General features: G+C 46.8%; 3 protein-coding genes across 16 annotated transcripts in view; 2 read left to right on the plus strand and 1 right to left on the minus strand.

The window, feature by feature from the left end:
- The window catches only part of FLVCR2 (FLVCR heme transporter 2), a 30000-nt gene extending 22124 nt beyond the window's left edge, over positions 1–7876 (plus strand). Inside the window, exons 10-11 of one of the 2 annotated variants that reach the window (XR_004307289.1) lie at positions 1944–2040; positions 6571–6681. Coding sequence is in view for 1 of the 2 variants with exons in the window: in XM_032444634.1 (XP_032300525.1) it covers positions 6571–6627 (57 nt within the window). In the remaining variant the exon portion in view is untranslated. Of the gene's footprint in view, positions 1–1943; positions 2041–6570 lie in introns of both variants that reach the window. The other variant, XM_032444634.1, reaches the window with a different exon arrangement.
- Positions 7751–9964, minus strand: ERG28 (ergosterol biosynthesis 28 homolog). Of its 2 annotated transcripts, none has more exons than XM_032444642.1 (5): positions 9754–9964; positions 9584–9674; positions 8977–9095; positions 8726–8824; positions 7751–8225 (listed from the first exon to the last, which is right to left on the minus strand). In XM_032444642.1, the coding sequence occupies exons 1-4, from the start codon at positions 9884–9886 to the stop codon at positions 8745–8747; spliced, it is 423 nt and encodes a 140-aa protein (XP_032300533.1). In that variant the 5' UTR covers positions 9887–9964; the 3' UTR covers positions 7751–8225; positions 8726–8744. The 2 variants fall into 2 exon arrangements, with proteins under 2 accessions (XP_032300533.1, XP_015720638.1); XM_015865152.2 differs by lacking the exon at positions 7751–8225 and adding an exon at positions 8308–8590 and having other exon boundaries at positions 9754–9963.
- The window catches only part of TTLL5 (tubulin tyrosine ligase like 5), a 106898-nt gene continuing 98726 nt past the window's right edge, over positions 9623–17794 (plus strand). For 4 of the 12 annotated variants that reach the window (XM_032444629.1, XM_032444625.1, XM_032444630.1 and 1 more), the window contains exons 1-7: positions 10146–10313; positions 10583–10755; positions 12500–12609; positions 14493–14575; positions 14660–14766; positions 15370–15500; positions 16016–16098. In XM_032444629.1, the coding sequence (XP_032300520.1) occupies positions 10667–10755; positions 12500–12609; positions 14493–14575; positions 14660–14766; positions 15370–15500; positions 16016–16098 (603 nt within the window). In that variant the 5' untranslated portion in view covers positions 10146–10313; positions 10583–10666. Of the gene's footprint in view, positions 9697–10117; positions 10314–10582; positions 10756–12499; positions 12610–14492; positions 14576–14659; positions 14767–15369; positions 15501–16015; positions 16099–17794 lie in introns of those variants that run through there. The other 8 variants (XM_015865136.2, XM_015865146.2, XM_032444624.1 and 5 more) reach the window with 6 other exon arrangements.

Genomic DNA, 17794 nt, shown 5'->3' on the forward strand with positions numbered 1-17794 from the left:
GGCTCAGGACAAACCAGCCTTTCTCCCGCCTGGGAATGGAGCTGGCCCCTTTCTGAGTTATGATTGTAGCTGTGATTCTATTTCATTGTCCCACTACTTGCCCAGTCTGTGGGGAAGTTCCTTGTTGGCATGTTCAAACAGGTGGCTGTAATCTCAGTTTTGCCAGCTGCTGGGAGCCTGGCTTACTTCTAATGTCCTGCAGACTCTTAGGCTCTGATCTTTTGGAAGTCTGCAGAGCTTTACATGTGTTCTTGGCTAAAGACAGCTGTGGGATGGAGTTGTGCTGGCTTCTTTTCTTTAACCATACCTTTGCCTTGTTTAGAACTGAGTAACTATTCTCCCTGCTCCCTAGGGGGGTGGGTTGGTTCTCTTTGTCACTATCTTTAGCTGCAAAGTGGAGTTCTTTGCTCAGGATAGGAGGAAAGTGAGTGGCAAAACCCAAATAAGGACTTGAGTGGTGCAGCTCTTTACGCTTTGTGCAGTGCCGTAGGCAAGGCTTCTAGCTTGTGTCAGAAGGCAGGATAGCCTGTCCCCATGGTGTAGTGTTGCAATCACTGCAGCTGTTTGCATGTGGGAGAGTGACTCCAGTGGATGAACTAACTGTACTGGATACTCTCAGAAGTTGTCCCTGTGGGGAAGGGGAGAAGACCGGTGGTTTCTTGGGGTGCTTCTGCTTAATGCTCTGGGCTCCTCTTCTAGGATGTTAGCAGAGATGTCCATTCAGCATTCATGAAGCCATCAGCAACCATGACTAGCAAAGTGAATAAGCTCAGTTCTCTGCTGTCTCAAGACAGATAATGCTGTCTCTTTCCAGTTGATCTAGCTAGTCCAATCTGGAGAGAGACCAAGAGGTCCAAGAAGCAGCCTACTCCAACCAACTGCTCAGGAAGGTGGATTTTCAATTACAAAATATATGTCTCTCATTTGTTTTGTTGTTACAGAACTATCTGAGCATAAATTCAGAAAGTAGGACAAGAAGGGGGAGTTGATGCTGCTGTGGGTAGTTGTTGCACGTAAAGTTCTAGGGTAGAATGGTGAAAAAGAAAAGGGTGTAAATTTACTTAGTTTGGGTAAAGTAGCCTCTCCTGTTGTCGTAACTGAAGAACGGTTCTTGCTTTTTTTCTGCTCTGGGCTTACAGCTTTGGCTGATTGTAGGAGTGGTGAGCATCAGGGTCTACATGACTAAGCTAGAAGAGTGCTGATCTCCTGGAATCCTGGCATGAGTGTAGTTAATGGGGAGAGACTTAGTTTAGCTAAGCTATGGTAACAAACAGTCTGTTTTATACACACCAAACTGCTTGTATCCCATGATTAGCAGTGATGAAACAAGATAAAACTTAAGGCAAGCCATCCTTTCTCTTCAAGCCCTCTGGTGGCAGGGTTGTCATGAGAGGAGCTGGTGACACAGTTAATTCGTAACGTGTTTGTAGAAGATCCGGAAAATCTCAAGGTTGTGTCACCTAGTGGTAGTAAGGCCCTTTTCCTTTTTGTCAGGTACTTCTCTTGCCAGATGAATTGTATCCTTTGGTACTTTTTGTATAAATTTAAAACAAAGTTATGAGAGTTTGCTGCTGGTGAGGAGGTGTTGAGACCAGACTGGAAGTAGTACAGGTCACTTCTGTAATCCTAAAAGCTTCCAAAACTGACTGCAGCAAGAACCGGAGGGATGCGTGGGAGGTAGTAGGTCTCATCAGTCAAAAACTTCAATAACAGCACGTTCCCTTGAGGACTTGTGCTTTGTGGAAGTCATGATAGACGCCTCTTCCACCTCCACTACAAAGAGAGTTCTGATGGTGTCAGTACACTGGAGCTTTGCCATATGGCATGGCTGACTTACCTGTGCTTTGGTCTTTGTACTGGTTTCCTTCTTACCTGTTTTTTTCCCTCCCCTTCCCTACTTGCCTCCATGTATTCTTGGATCTGACTTGTGGCTGTTGTTACAGAGACTTCAAGGCAGCAATCAGATCACGGCTTATGGACTGTAGCTTGTAACCCTAATCCCATCAATTCCCATTCCTGTTCACTAGCTCATATACAAAGGTAGGAGAATCACACTAATTTGCTTGTCTGAACGCTCACGGGTGGCACAGGCACCAAGCCAATGACACTTCTGGGGCAACAAGAGCAAGCACAGAGTGCTGAGGGCTGCCCTTCCTGGGTAGAGGTTTGAGAGGAAAGATAAGACAACTTTCCAGAATAGTGAACACCCAACAAGCTTATGTTGGATGAGGTGTTCAAAGAGGTGCAGTATTGTAAAACCTAATATTGAAGCAGACAGAGAACTGAATTGAACATTAAGTTACTGGGGAGAAGAAATGGTGTTTGGAGGCCCTTCTCAGATGTTACTTTTACCATCAGATTCTTGGCTGGAAGTGGCACCAGAAGCTCTGCAGAAGAGATGGCTTTCATCACAGTCAATAACAGAGTCATTGGTTTGGTGCCTTTTGGTACATAAACACCTGAAAATTATAAAGTTCTGTACTTGTCTGTCTGTGAATCTTATTGGCACTTGGCATTTTCTCAGCTGTTGCTTTGGGTGTAGTGCTTTATTACTCACTGTTCTCTGCTTTGCACGCTGGCTGGCTGCTCTGCCAGGTTAACTGGGCTACCCCATGCTTCTCATCAAATGTGTGTATCATCTTGTGGCCATGATCATAGAACCACGAGGTTGGAAAGGACCTACAAGATCATCTAGTCCAACCGTCCTCCCTTTACCATACCTACAGAAAAACCACTAAACCATATATCCTAGCTCCCTATCCAGACACCTCTTGAACGCTGCCAGGGATGGCGACTCCACCACCTCCCTGGGCAGCCATTCCAGTGCCTGACCACTCTGAGAGAAAAAGTTCCTTCTTATGTCCAGTCTAAACCTCATGATCTATGGGACTGATAGACAGAAGCCATGAGAGTCTCTTGGAGAAAACCACCTCAAACCCACTAAGATTAGGCATGAGCTACAGGGAGTGTGAAGCTGCCACACTTTGATGCAAGCATGAGGAGTAGTCTCATGCACTGGGCAAGATTTACCTCTGGGCTGAGCACTTCTAAAGCTGTCCCCATATCTGTGGCTTTTTTAGCTGGCATACATCTATCATGTTCGCTTGGGATGGAGTAGCTGGGAAGCTGTAGCTGTGTGAGCTGGGCAAGCCTGTTCTAGTATACTGATAGTTATTTTGATGGCTGAAGCTTTTGCTGTTGCCTTCATTGGTAATGGTCCTGTCTTGGTACAACTGCCAGTGTTACTGCTCACATCCCAGCTGCAAAGCAAGCATTGTGAGGCTCAGGCATGCTGTATTATAGCTATTGCAAGGAGAGACACGTTCAGAGTCAGATGTGAGCTTCCAAAGGATGCAGAGTTGTGGGCCTGTGCACACTGTCTGCTGAAATGCTGTACTATTAGTTGTATGGTCCTGTTGATGACTGTGTGTTTTCTCTGGTATTTACCCAAGAGATGTGAAGTCCCATGGTGGAGGAGGATGGTTTACTTACTGTTCTGTGTGGAACCTGTCACCCAGTATTGGGTCTAGCAAGGTTTGAATCTTCCTGGTGTGAAAATAGAAATGATTGGGTGCAAAACTGTCACAGCTTCTAACTGGATGTTCAGCTTTGGTGCAGCGTAGGACTGTGAAACAGCCTGATTTCCCAGTGTATACAGAAAAGTACGCATGCTAATTCTCACACAGGAAGATCTTCAAGTTGTATCTTCTGGTGATGAAATAGAAAGTCTAGAATCTGGCTGAGCAGCTGATTTTGTCAGGGAGAAGAGGAATGTATAATGCCACAGCATCGGTGAAAAGAGTCAGTATTGTTATCAGCCTTCACTGTCTGCCCAGGAGCCACAGCTTCCAGGCAGCCACCTGTCAGAGCTTTGGGTGACTGTGTCCACTCTGCAGGACCTGCCTTGTGCTCACAAGCACTTTGTCTTCTGTCAGTGCTTTTTTCTGCTTAAGGTTACAGTTAAACAGATGCTGCAGTTGAATTTGTAGTGAATCTAAATGGCACTGTGAACACTGTCCTCTATTGAGAAATCTGTAATGTGGTTCCAGCAGTCCTCCAGTTTGTGTCAGTTCCTACAGCATCAGCAGGGTTTGCTTTCTGTATCTCAGGACGCTTGAATCAAATGCCCACAGAGAGACTCATTATCATGTAAAATGGGCTACATTTACTGTATCTGAGGCCATTCCAACATTCTGCCTTGAGGTTTCCCAGTAGTGTCAGTTGAGTCCATATTATTGTCATGCTTATGCTGCGTACAGCCTGTGCTCATCTGTTCGTGGTTTCCAGCACCTATGCAAACTGACCATCGTTGTTTCTTCACATTATGCAATAAGAATCCTTGCTGATTTTTGTAATTGTTTTGAGCTGGACGTGCCTTTCTACAAGAAAGCTCTTAAGCAACAACACTTCTCTGGAAATACTTCTAAGCTTACTTGTATTCTTGTTAAGAAATAAGCTATCCTAATTGTTTGCTCGTGCAGGATCTCAAGTTAGCAGGACTGTCTTTTTCTTCAGACGGGGCCTTGCTAGCTCACTTTAAATATAGCAAACTGGATTGAAGTGTGCTCAGGATACTTTACGTAGGAGATATTTTTGTGTGTTTGCATATGTGCATCAAGAACCTATTCTTGATAGCAGACAGTAGGTGGAAAAGTGATTTCTGGCTTTGTCCTGGTTTTTTAATTGCAATGAAATTGAAAACTTTTGTTTGAAGCATTATTGTACCAGCAGGGCTGAGCACTGCTGAGCGTAGGTGATTTTAAGCAGGTCAGTGGCCATCCTAGACACACAGCCATTATAAGGGATTTGCTTAAAACAAGGCTTAAGTCCTGCTGTGTTCTCAAACCATGTCCTGGATAGGTCAGGGCTCAGCACCATGTATTGATGGTTGTGCATTTGCCCAGTATGAAGGTGGGTCTGATGAATCTTAGTGGAACACCCAAAACCATATTGCCTTTTCATCCCAATGTCAGTGCAATTTAGAGGCTGGTCAGGACACTAGGGAAAGCATTCTACTCATGTAGCATATTCGAGTCCCTTGCAAGCAGGAGCATGCTCCAGCTCTAGTGAAATATTGCAAGTAAGAAAAAAAAAAAAAAAAAAAAACCCCAAAAAAAAAAAAGCTCTTAGACTTCCCTGCACCTTCTCTGTGTTTACTATATGGCAAGCAGTCTTCTCCCAAAGACATGGGCAAGCCAGATGCATGTCCTTTTCTAGTGCTGTCTCCCACGTATGGTAGCAGCCTTCCTGTTCCAAGTCATGGAACCCAGTGGCCTGGCTGAAATCCTAAACCATCACTCCTGTAGCTCCACACCACAAAAGTGGTGCTGAGTCCCCAAAGGTGCTTAGGGAGCCTGCTCAGAGCTTCCAGCGTGCTTCTATGACTCATGGCTTTTCTCAAGCCTAAATGCAGCTTTCCCATTGCTCCTACCTTTGGCACTGCTTCCTGCAACCCCTCCTGCTGATGGGAAGTTTTTTGTGCTTCCTGGCTCTTGCCTCCAGGCATGTCTTTGAAGCTCTTTTGCTTTCACTCTGCTTTCAGATATTGCTGCTGACCTCTCCAAAACCTTTTCAGCTGCTGTTTGTGTAAGAAGCTACTTGGAGTGAAACTGTTTTGTAACTCTTGCTTCCATGCTGCCTGGGCTTATCTCAAACAGCACTGGGGATGTAAACCTATTTGTGCACCTCTGACTCCTGCCTCAGGTCTCAGTCTTGCCCCACAGTGAGTTAACTCAGAGTCCAGGCTGTACAAGACCCATGATTACCCTTACTGGTCTGCATGCTGTCTTCTAAATCAGTGACAGTTGGGGTTTCTCAGTGTAAGCAGCCAGAACCCAAAGAGATTTCTGAAGCCTGCTGGGGGACCTGGGAGTGTGATGTCATAACAGCCTTCCAAGATGCAGCAAGAGGGGCTGATCCAGCCCTACCCAGGGAGGCTGAACTGGAATTGCAGAAGTTCAGCTGTTTTATGCAGCCCCAGGTTGTGTTAATTTGGCAGCAAGCTGTGTTGCCATTGCTTTTCCTCTGTGAAATGATGGTACAGCTGCCTCTGTTTCAAGGGAAGAAACTGTAGGAGAGTTCAGGTAATCTGGTTAATTCTTTCAGAGGAGAGGATTTAGGCCCTGTCCCTTGCCCAGAGAACTGACCCTGCAACTTTGAGGTCAATCTTATATCAGTGTAACATCATCTGAGAATTCCAGTGAGCAGCTTCAGAGAAGTGGGATCATTGCTCTGCACCACTGCCCACAGTGTCCTTGTCTGGGCACTGGAATGTTGTGGAGGAGCAAGCCAGGTGCGCTCCTGGGTTGAGCTGTCAGAGTGTGGTAGTGGTGATTCTTTAGATTTAAGATTTTTAGATTTAAGTTAGGTCAGGTGGGGCTTTGAGACACTTGATTTAGTGAAAGGCGTCCCTGCCCATGGCAGGTCACATCCAAGCCAACCTATTATAAGGTTCTTCGTGCACACTAGTGGGGAGCTGTGAATGAGCCAGCCTCTGGCCTGCTGGTCTCTAAAGCCAAAGTGTGGCCGCCCAGGATTCTAACCATATCCTTTTCTCTCTCTGACTTGCAGAAAGTGATGCCAGAAGCCTGCTCTGTTCCTATAGTCCTTGAGGAGTCAAAGCTGTGAAAAAGAGGGGTTGCAGAGCTGGGAGATGAGGGACACCCCCCCACCTTCTTTCTCATCTTTGCTACCTACACCATCCTGTTACATGTGGATTCTGGCAGGGGGGCAGCTGGGAACTGCTTGTGTAGAGCATGACTGAGTGAAACAAGAAGGGAGTTGCGCCCTGCAGTTATACCTCTGCACCTTGCTGTATTGGAGACTGTGCTCAGTGAGAGAAAAAGTTGGGAAAAGTCACTGTTCCCCTTCACCCCGTGTGTGCTTGGAAGAAAAGGACACGTTCTCAGAAAAGCCCCAGTTCCAGGCAGGTCCTGAGCAGGTGAGGGTGGCACCTTGCATGTGGTCAGTGCCTCCCCTCCCAGGGAAGCAATGATACAGAACGCCAGTGCTGGACCGCGCTTACTGTGAGCAGCCCTGGGAGAGCTGTGACGTGGCTCTCAGGAAAAGGGATTGCACTGAGTGCCTGTGATGTCCTCCATGTTGCACAGGTGATAGTAGGGGCCTTCAGCACAACACCAACCTAATAGCGCAAAGCAGTGCAACTGCTGTGGCCAGTGCCAGCTTTTTAATATGTGGCTGCAGCTAAATATGCACCTTGAATTCACTTGGATTGCTCTAACATTCCTATATACTAGGAATAATTGAGAGAGACCAATAGACCTCCTACTAGAGGCAAGGGTTTGTGCTGTGGCTACAGCCTGAGCCCAGCTCAGTACTGGGTTAGCAGCAGGAGTGACTCAAAGCACAAGCTCTCATGGCTGAGGATCCTATATTCCTCCTTAATGATGAAGTGCCTTTTGCAACTTTTAACACTGCACAAAAGCCTTTGTGGAATATCAGATGACCCGTCAGGGCAATGTTGCCCTGCAATGCAATGGTGAGGTGTTTTCAGATGATTTTCTCTAGCATGGAGGCTTTCACTTTGTCATAGAAGCCTTCTTACACACAGTTCTGTCTCATATGCTGGTGCTTATCTCCCAGTCACAAATATAGACCCTCAGAACCCTTTTCCTTCCTTTCCAGCATCCATCCCTTGGTGGAGACATCAAGTGTCCTTATACCAATATCATACAGTTATACACAAACCCTACTGGAAAAATGCAGACTGGATAAAATTATGTTAAATTCCTTTTTTTTTTTTTTTTTTTGATAGTTTGGGATTGAGGATGTGGTCTAAAATGGCTTTTAAATATAATTTTTATATGAAATAAAAACTTTGCAGGTGTACAATGAAAGATGATATTTTTATACTATAGGTCTTGGTGTGGCTTTTTTAATAGCCTGAAATGCAGGACAGAAAAACAGTTTCTCTGCCCACTGCTACTGTTACATTGTTTTCTTCCTTTTATTTTTCCCCCTTCTTCCTCACAGCCCTGGATGTTCTTTCATCTAGCACTGAGCAACCTGTTCCCATTTGCTCATTGTTACAGTTATAGCTCATTGCAAAGGAAGCTCCATCCTTGCTCCTGATGCACGCAGTTTGTTGCCACTAGAATGCTACGGCAGTGAGAGCTGCAACAGCTCTCCTGGAGTGTGTGTGATGTGTTCAGTCAGACCTGGAGCTCTGGTGGAAGGGACTCAGTGCTGTGAAGCAGGATAAGGTCCTACAACATACAGTAAAAGCCACTTGTTCCAAAGGTGAAGAGCATTTACCCGCTGTTGTATAGCACTAAGACATTGCATCTGTCAGTTTTCTGTCATTTATTAGAAATGGCCCCTGCAGAACACACACATGCATGTTACACGGTTGGACCACAGCAGCACACACTTCTCTTTCCCATCCAAAGTGTTCAGTGTATCCTGGGCAGCTCTGCACCTCCTCCCTACAGGTGCACCAAGGGCAGACCTGGGCATTTTCATGGGTATGCCTGAGGTGCTCCCTGCCCTCCTGCAGGGAGGTAGTCACCAAGCAAGCTTGGACGGGCTCCTGTGGGGGCTCGTCTTTGATACCAGTCAGCTGAAATGCTGTCTGGACAAGATAAAACACTCAGTAATGAAGGATGATCAACAGAGTCCAACATCAATCTGCCACTGGGGCTGGCATCCTGGAGAAGCTCAGAGCTTTAGTGGAAGTCTGGCAGTGAGAACAGGAGATGATGCTGACCTTTACAGTGCGCTCAGCCTCAGTTTTTCTTCTTATTTTCTGACAGTGCTTCTACCTCCAGGTACTGTAGCCCGATCAGCATCCCCAGGATAGAGAAACCTGTGACGGAGATAAAGCATGAGTTGTATTAAAAAAGGCTGCTCAGATGGGACGTTCTGAACACCCCCTCCTTGCCCCACAGATAGTTCTGAGGGAGCTGAGAGCTCCATGAGAGGTTGGGGGTGGGAGGCAGGACGTAGAGCTCAGCTTACTTGCTACCATGAGTGGTGCCATAACTCCAATCGTCAAGGCTGCAGTGTGGTAAATGAAGACTTCAGAGAGGAAGTGAACAAGGGCCAAGAAGAAGGTGAAGAGCGTGATGTAGTAGAGGCTGTAGGAGCAGAAAGAAGCAGGTTAGCACACTCGCAGCACCAGCATGGCAGGCAGCAAAGCCACACACTGCTGTGGAGCACGGGTACTAAAGGTCACTGGGCTATGGCCGTGTTCAGTGGGGCAGGGTCACTGGTGTTATCTGCCTGGAAGTGAAGGGGCAGAGCGAGGGCAGGGCGCTGCTGCTATAGGAAACAGGGGGGCACATGAAACAGGGTGAGAACTGGCTGCGCCGAGGAACGGGTCGACAAGACCGGACTGACTAAGGGCGCATCACCCGGCACATCCCACCGTCGCTCCTTTATCCCCTATGAGCTGCACCTGCGGGAAGGGACCGGGTTCGAGGGCAACACAGAGAGACCCAAGAAACAACGACGTCATTGCCGCTGCCGTTACCAGGGCCACAGCACGGAGCGGCACCCAGCGATCCTGTACCCAGCGCTCCTGTACCCAGCGCTCCCCCGCCCGCTCCCGTTGCCGCCCCCGTACGTTTGGTTGCGGATGTCGATGGCGCACAGGCAGCGGATGACGGAGGACAGCAGCGTCCAGATGCCGAACGTCCTGGCCTGCAGCCCGTTCACTGCACGGAGGGAAAGAACGCGGTGAGGAACCGCTCCCGTGGGCCGCTGGGGAAGGGCTCCCGCGGGCCGAGCCCTTACCGAGAGCCGGGCTGCCGGTGTAGAGCTTCTCCGAGAGGAAGCCGTGGTCGCGGAAGCTCTGCAGCGTGTTCCCGGCGGCGATGACGGACACCATGACGAGCCAGCTGCGCAGCACGTTCAGGAACCGGCTCATCGTGCCGCCACGGCCCCGCACCGCGATCCCGCACCGCGATCCCGCACCGGGGCTGCCAACCCGCGCCGCCCTCCCGCGCTCCCATTGGCCGCGGCCGGGCCGCTCCACAGGCGCGCCACGCGGCCGCCGGGGCCGCCTCCGCCAATGGGAGGCCGCGCCGACACGGCCCGATCCCGCCCCCGCGCCGGGGAGCTGGAGGCGCCGCGCGTGCGCGCTGCAGCGGGACGGACCGGCCCGGGGGCGCACGCGCAGTGAGGGCGGGGCCGGGCGCCGCCGGTTGTTGTAGTAACGGGGAAGCGGCGGGAGTGGCCACCGGGACGGGCCGCGGCCATGGGGCTATGACGGAGCGGGTACGGGGCGCACCGAGCCGCTATCGCCGCGCGAGGGTACAGCGGCGCCTCTCGGGGCGCCTCTTCTGAGGCCGCGGGTAGGCCGGGGAACGACCGCACCGACAGGCGTGGCCGGCCCGGGGGCCGCTCCCAACATGGGGGGCCGTTGGAGCGGGGGAAGGGAGGAAAGAAAGAAATAAGGAAGGAAGGAAGGAGGGAAGGAAGGAAGGAAGGCGTGCAGCGAGCGGGGCGTGCCGCTGGGGCAGCGCGGGGTGAGGCCGGGGGTGGGCAGTGCGGCCCGGCTGGAGCTGTGCTGCCCTCAGTGGCCGGCCCGGCTGCGCGCTCAGGGTGTTAATTCCTGTTGCAGGTAAGAGCTGCTGTCAGATCCCTCGGGCCCGCAGTAGGGATCGGTGAGGCCGCCGAGCCGGCTGCATGAGAGCGCCCGGAGGAAATGCCGGCGGGCATGGCTCGGGGGCTGGAGGAAAGCGGCTCGTCCTCGGAGGAGGAGGAGGAGGAGGAAGACCCTGGAGACGAGCTGCAGTAAGTGGGGAATAAACTCCCTCTTAACTCTTGCTGTGTTCCTTCCCCGGGTCCTCCCTGTGGAGAAGCTCGTTGGTTCCTTGGTGATACGTAAGAAAACGATGGGAATTCATGTCCTTCTTTGTTTGCTTAGTTTTAATTCCCTGAAGAGAAGGGAGATGTGCTTCACAGCGGACTGGAGCACCACATTATGTGCTGTTGTCACAAAGCATCTTGTGAGAGCTGTAATACTTGTGCCTACTTTAGTATGTCTTGTTGGTTTTCTTCTCAGTGCATTTTGTGACCAGGTGTCCAGCTGCGAACAGCAGCACCTTAGTGCCCTTGGAGAGAAATACCACTTTGTACTGAGTAGTTGGCTTGGAGCTCCCAGACCCTCATGGATGAAAAGCTCAAGAACTGCCTATGGCTTGAATGTGTCTGCATGAAGTGACCAAGTGTCACTCTGGGAATGAATGACTGTCACCTGGAGGATTGCCTGAGCCCTGGTAGCCTTACTGCAAATCCCCAGGGCAGGCTTAACATAAAGTCCCCTTCTGCTGCCTCAGCTCATTTCCTGCTTACATAAGGTTCTGTCCTGCAGTGTAAGTTTTGGAATCCTCCTGGGTCCCTTCCAGTTAGAGTAACTAACTGCACTCCTTTGGTTATTTCTGAAGGTAGCAGAAGCAGGTGGTGGGGTTGTAAATGTGATTTGTCAGGGGGTAACTTGGTTAAGAGGATCAAGGTTATGCTGAAGAGGACTTATTTGTCACAGCATCAGAAGGTTGTCCTTTATCTCTGTTCCTGTGTTGTAAGTGAAGGTTGTGTTTTGTCTTCTGTAGTGTCTCCAAACCTTTGGTGCTGATAACCTTACACGTTCAAATGCATCTGTCTAGCTTTGTGTCAATCTTTCAGTTCCTTTTTGTTATCTGTGTAGATGTAGATATGTCCCCAGCCCCGCTGTTTCTGTTTGTTAACTTTTTCATGGCTCCGTTGCCATGAGCAGGGAGCAATAAGAAGCTTTACTTGCTTCAGCAGGCTGACAGGTTTGCTTTCTGACATCTTAGGCCTTTATATAATAGCTTTTAACTTTCGGTGTGTGTCCTTAATGAGGACATGAGGGTTTCCAACATAGACTTAATGTTTTGGGCTGAATAGATTGCTGTGTTGGAACCTGTAGCAGCCTTGAGTGGCTGGGGGCATCGTTGTTGAATTCTGGGCTTACATCTCACTGCAAGGAATCTAAAAAGGAGGGACAGATTTGTGGATCATGTTGAGCCAAATCTGTTCCAGTCTGTCCAATTCTGCATGAGTGCCCTGTTGCTCATCTTGGATTACAAGCAGGAAGTATGCACAAGTTTGCAGATTTTCTTAAATCAGAGACTGGAATTGGCGTTGTAAGGTTTGACTGCGTGGATGTCAGTAATTATAGTCTATCCTGAACTGTGGATCTTGTTCTCAGGCTATAATTCAAGAGAGCACATTGCTGTGAGAGTCTGTAGAGTTTCTTCCAAATGATACTCGATAAAAATCAATATAAATGATGCAAAGTGCCTATTTAAAATGGCAAGAGCTCCCTAAGAATGGCGTGGTTTAGAAGATTCATTTTATAGCTGAGTACACCAGAGTGCTTAGCATGTGTTTGTTTGCGTGTCCTGCCTGTGGGCTAGCTGGGCAAGCGTGGGCAAGTATGGAGAACTGCTGCATCACACCACTGTGTGCGTGTGAGGTTCAGCATCTGCTAGTGCTAACTGTCTCACTGTTTTAGGGATCATCCATGCATCAGGTGGACTGGCGGCGGCTGCAGGCGGATCCCCATCTTCGTGTTTCATGCTGATGCCATTCTGACAAACGACAGCTACCTCCGCCTAATTGGAGGTGGGTGCAGCAATTTGACAGCTTTTGGCCTGCAGGTGTGAAGTAGAAATCTCTCACCTGGATGTTCTCTTCTCTTTGTAGGGAAGAGAGCATGCTGTGATGGAACTTATAATCTGATTGTCTCTGAGCACTGAGACATTCAGAAATGCTTGGCCAGCTGGTGAATGTTTATTGTATATTTAGATTGTGCTACATGCCTATCTTTGCCCTTCTGATGGGTCTGGAGGTGTTTTGAGATGGGACTGTCTGGTTGCAAATCAGATTTGAAGGTTGTGCTGCTTATGACCATAAGATAAACCGACCGATTTGTTGCTGAGAACTTAAAATCAGTCCTCCCAGTGCATTTTAGGAGAGTTTCATCAGGAAATGGAGTCTCCATCCCCACTAATTACCACCTACCATGACAATATCAGTAGTAAACTTTAATAGCAAGCCTGTGCCTCAGAGCGTGGCAAGTTTGAGTAAGGCCATAAGTCTGTGATTGCTGTTGTAGCAGTTCTGCCATCAGGAGACCAAACCTGTCTAGTGTCAAATAAGGGAGAGTTTCTATATAAGGCAAAGTTATTATAAAGAGTCATTCCAGATTGCGAGAGTTAGTACTGGTGGGTGTGTGCAGCTGGGAACTCATTCTAGATGTGCTGAGTTGGGGAAAAGCTAAAAATCCTCCCGGTTTTTTGATGCTGACACCTCTTTCTTCCCTTGCTTCTCCCTTTCTTTGATAATTGGTGCACTCATTTCTAATGTCCTGACCAAGCAGAAGTGCTCCTGGCTCTGTTGGGTAAGGGGTGGAGGTGACTCGTTCGTAGAAACTCCTGATCCTTTTGATGTGTAACAGACATGCTTAGTGGTGGCAGAAGCTGAAAGTGAATGTAACTTGTATTCCAACTGAAGCATGAGATCTTTCTGCTTTCCTTCAGGCCGTGGATGATTTTTTGCAATTGAACTGTGGGATAGCACAAATTATTCAATTTTCTCTGGAGCTTTTTGCAGCCCTGGATGATGCTTCTACTCTTTTCTTTAGACTTACATTTATTGGTAGAACTTATTTCCTGAGGTTTAAGCTAATCTTCATCTTTCTTTTCCTAGCTTGAAGCCATTTGTGATGTGTCTTTTTCAAGTGATTCTGTCTAGTTTTGTGTTTTCTGCCTCTGCTTTCTTTGTACTCCTCAATGGATTAACAATTCCTTTTGTATCACAACTTTTGGTGCCTCTTATCCCTTCAGTGCTGCTTACTGAATTTGTTTTTCTGATTTTATTTATTTTTTCCACTAACACTTGTCCTATTTGCTTTATTTCTTACTATTTTTCCCCAGTTGTATATTGAAAGATGAACACAGTTTAACGATACATGAAGGAAAATGTGTAGTGCTTTGTTTTGATCCTATATGACCACTTCTTAGCTAGCCACATCCAGGAGGGGTATATAGCATGAGTGTTTTTGGCTGGGGATGCCTGTCTTTAGTTGAGAAGTCATTCTTTGGAGTGTTGTGAAGCAGTCTGTAAAGAGCCGTTTAAAAAAAGAAAAGGAAAAACACCCACAAAGCAACAGCAAAAAACCCCTCTCCCTAACACATAGATCTGTGCACTTGCTAGCATGGGTTTCATTTTGGTACAACAGGGTTCAGTGACGTGGCAATGTTATACCAGAGGACAAGTGTAAATTACTTCAATGTCATTGTTAGAGTTAAAGCCTCGAGATACACAGTCATTTCCCCCCCACTCTTTGCCTGTTACATGCAGCCACTGTGTGGATGCTTCACTGTAGATTAAGTGTAGCTGCACTAAGTTCTCTGGTGCACTTCTTTATTGTTTGGTAGTGTAGGTAACTTCAGTTAATTTTTTCTAGGTGTAGACTCTAACACTGTGTCTTTTTCCCTGTTAAGAGCGTTATCACTTGTCCTATAAGATTGTACGAACAGACAGCCGCCTGGTCCGAAGCATATTGACCTCACATGGGTTCCATGAGGTGAGTGTCTGTAGGAAAAACAGTGGTGCTTCTCACTATTTTCATTGTTTTCATCCGTGGGTTTCTTGTGTTGCTCTTTTTTAGGTGCACCCTAATAGCAGCGATTATAATCTCATGTGGACAGGATCACACTTGAAGCCCTACTTGCTGCGTTCCCTTACAGATATTCAGAAAGTTAATCATTTCCCCAGGTAAGGTCTTGATATCAAATTTTGTTGAACCTTTTTGTCACAGATTGTAGTAATGCAAGCATAGCTTATTCTTTTTTTCTTTTTATTTGTTTTTAAAAAAGGAAGAAGGTATTTCTCATACTTTAAAGTCCCAGCAGACTGAACTTGTGCTACACACTGTTTTTGTTCTAAACGTTCAGAGAATTTGAGGGAGTTATGTGAGTTTTAAGTGCTTGTCCATAGCCCAAATACTGATTTATTCCCCTCTCCTCTCTATTTGATGAGAAAAGTGTTTGGTGACTTGGAGTTCTTAGCTGTAGTTATATGCCACCAATTTACAAGCAAGTTTACAAACACTATTATAACTGCTTGCTTCAGTCCCTCTCAAGCATAGCGAGAGGCACTACAGATAAGAATGGTTAATAATATGTCCATAGAATAGAGGAAGTAAAACAGAAGAGTGGCTGTAGATTAAGGCAGACTCCTCTAACAGGACTGCAGATGCTTTAGTAATGGGTTGTTGCAGTGTGTCTGGGATCTTTTCGTTTGTTTCTTGTTTTGTCATTATTTTTTTTTTTTATGCTGGGAAAAAAAAATAACAAGTCTCTTGTTCTGGATCTTCAGGTCGTATGAACTGACGCGAAAGGACAGACTTTACAAGAACGTCAGTCGTATGCAGCTTTCCCATGGATTCAAGACGTTCCATATCTTACCTCAGACCTTTATCCTCCCAGCAGAGTACCAGGAATTCTGTAGTAAGTTAAGAATTGCTAATGATATCCAGGCCTAAAGCCAAGTAACTGGTTGGGGGGAAGGGTATTACTCTTAAGTATTCTAGTTTGTTGATCACTTCAGTGGTTGATGGAACTGGAAAGACAGTTGAAAAAGTCAAATGATTTCTTTATATTGTTTTTACTCTGCTTCCTGTTCCATGCTTGTTTAAGTTCTCAAAAAGCTGATTGAGGATTAGGGGCTCCAGAATTGAGCTTTCTTTGTTCAGTGTTGGTGGTTGGCTTCATAGTATCCCTGACTAGTGTCTGGGATTACAGAAGAGAGGTGACAAGATGAGTTACAGGGCAGAGAAAAGAAATTTGTCAGAGCAGGTAGAGTGTTGGTAATAATTGTAGTGATTCCTAAGAGTAAAAATCAAAAAGTAGATTGATCTCCTCCTGGAGTTCTCAAAGTCTCATGCTGTAGGCAACATTCTTACTCCTCTGTAAGTAAGCAAAATGGAAGGTGTTTCAGACTTATGCTGTTTTCTTCTAACCAGGTACCTATTCTAAGGACAGAGGCCCATGGATAGTGAAGCCTGTAGCCTCTTCCAGGGGTCGAGGTGTCTACCTGATAAACAATGTAAGTACATAGATTCATTCATCTGTAGAATGGCCTGGGTTGAAAAGGACCTCAAAGATCATCTAGTTTCAACCTCCATGCTATGTGCAGGGTTGCTAGCCACCAGACCAGGCTGCCCAGAGCCACATCCAGCCTGGCCTTGAATGCCTCCAGGGATGGGGCATCCACAGCCTCTCTGGGCAACCTGTTCCAGAATGTCACAGCTACTTTTCAGTAACACTGTCTTCAAAACTGTGTCAGCTTCCATGTGAGGGGCACAGAAACAGCTAAGCAGACAATGGCCATGCTCTGGATTTCGACGTTGCATTGGTGTGCAGTTTAACAGTCCAGAGCAGCTGGCATGGCTTGTTCTGGCCTATATTATGTAATCAAAAGCAAGCTATTTCTTTGTACTCTGCTTACCTTGCAACCTTGTATAGTGCTTTTGAGTCTTGGCTTACTAGGTGTGAGTTCATATTTCCTGAGACAGTATGGGAAACTGTAATGCTTCATACTTTCTTTTGTGTCTGACAGTAGGCTTACTTTAGGAAGATTCCCAGAGCTCCCTTTGGTTATTTGCCCTTTGCAACCTAAACAGTCCTCAAACAGTGTCCTCTTTTCAACCCTGGAAAAGACCAGCTAAAATGAAGCCATATGTGACTCAGTAGGATGTGTATCAGTCTTAAGAGTTTTGTTGCCTAAATGCCAATGTGCCTTAATTGAGGTGTAAAGAGGATTATTCTTTGAATTCAGAATGTTGGTCATAGTGTTATGTTGCCTTTCTGGGACTTTGCAGGGGTTAGGTTGTCATTGGTAACAAATATATCTGGGTAGGATCCAGAATACACGAAGATATTCCAATAAATTTTCTCAGCAGCAAAACTGACTGGTGAGTTATTTTGTTTTCGCTCACTCAAACCCCTTCAGCCTCCCCTGCATGGAAGGGGTCATGCTGCTTCATCCATTCTCTACCTGGACCCTTTCCCATAAAATAAAGGAACAATTTGCCAAGTGTATGAAGTAAGTATTTCCAGAGCTGCACTCAGTTTTTTCTTTGCTTGAAAGAGAAGAATGAGCTCAGGCTTTTATGGCAGTTGGCCATGAACTGGGAAAAAGACCCTTCTGGGACCAGTCTCCCTTTGTGTAAATCTGTTCCAGAAACATTTCAGCTTGCTTAGCCTAGAGGCTTCATTTTCCTTCAGTGTGATTCCATTAAGGGAGTGTCTTCTAGAATCTTATCACAGTGCCTTGTTTTCTAAAACAAACTCTCAGTTTTTCTGATCTGTAGTAAACAGGCTGTCATTTTAGTGATGTGCTGAGGGAATTTGAGTTTGTTCCCTCATGTTACATAGAATGTGTATATATACCTAAGTTTCCTGCTCCGTACACCGATAAAGCTTTATACTTGTAAAACTGAATAAAGCCAGGGTGATGGGGCTCTCTCTTGGAAACTGTTTTGTAAGAAACTGTTACCACGAGTAGGAAAAAATCTGGTTACAAGGAGATAAAGCTTTTATTCTTTGCTCTGTGCAAGTCTTTCAACAGGTCCTGTGTCTTAGCGATGCACATTTGTTGTGCATAGAGCTTTCTGTTCTTACCTACAAGGGTAGCTTCTTTGTCATACTGATGACAAAGAATACTGATACTGCCTCTGATGTGAACTGACCCTCAGTAGAAGGTATCTGCTCATGTAGTCAAAAGGGTTGGATAGTAGCCA

This window comes from Coturnix japonica, chromosome 5 (genome assembly GCF_001577835.2).
Source record: "Coturnix japonica isolate 7356 chromosome 5, Coturnix japonica 2.1, whole genome shotgun sequence".
NCBI classification, from domain to species: Eukaryota; Metazoa; Chordata; class Aves; order Galliformes; family Phasianidae; genus Coturnix; species Coturnix japonica.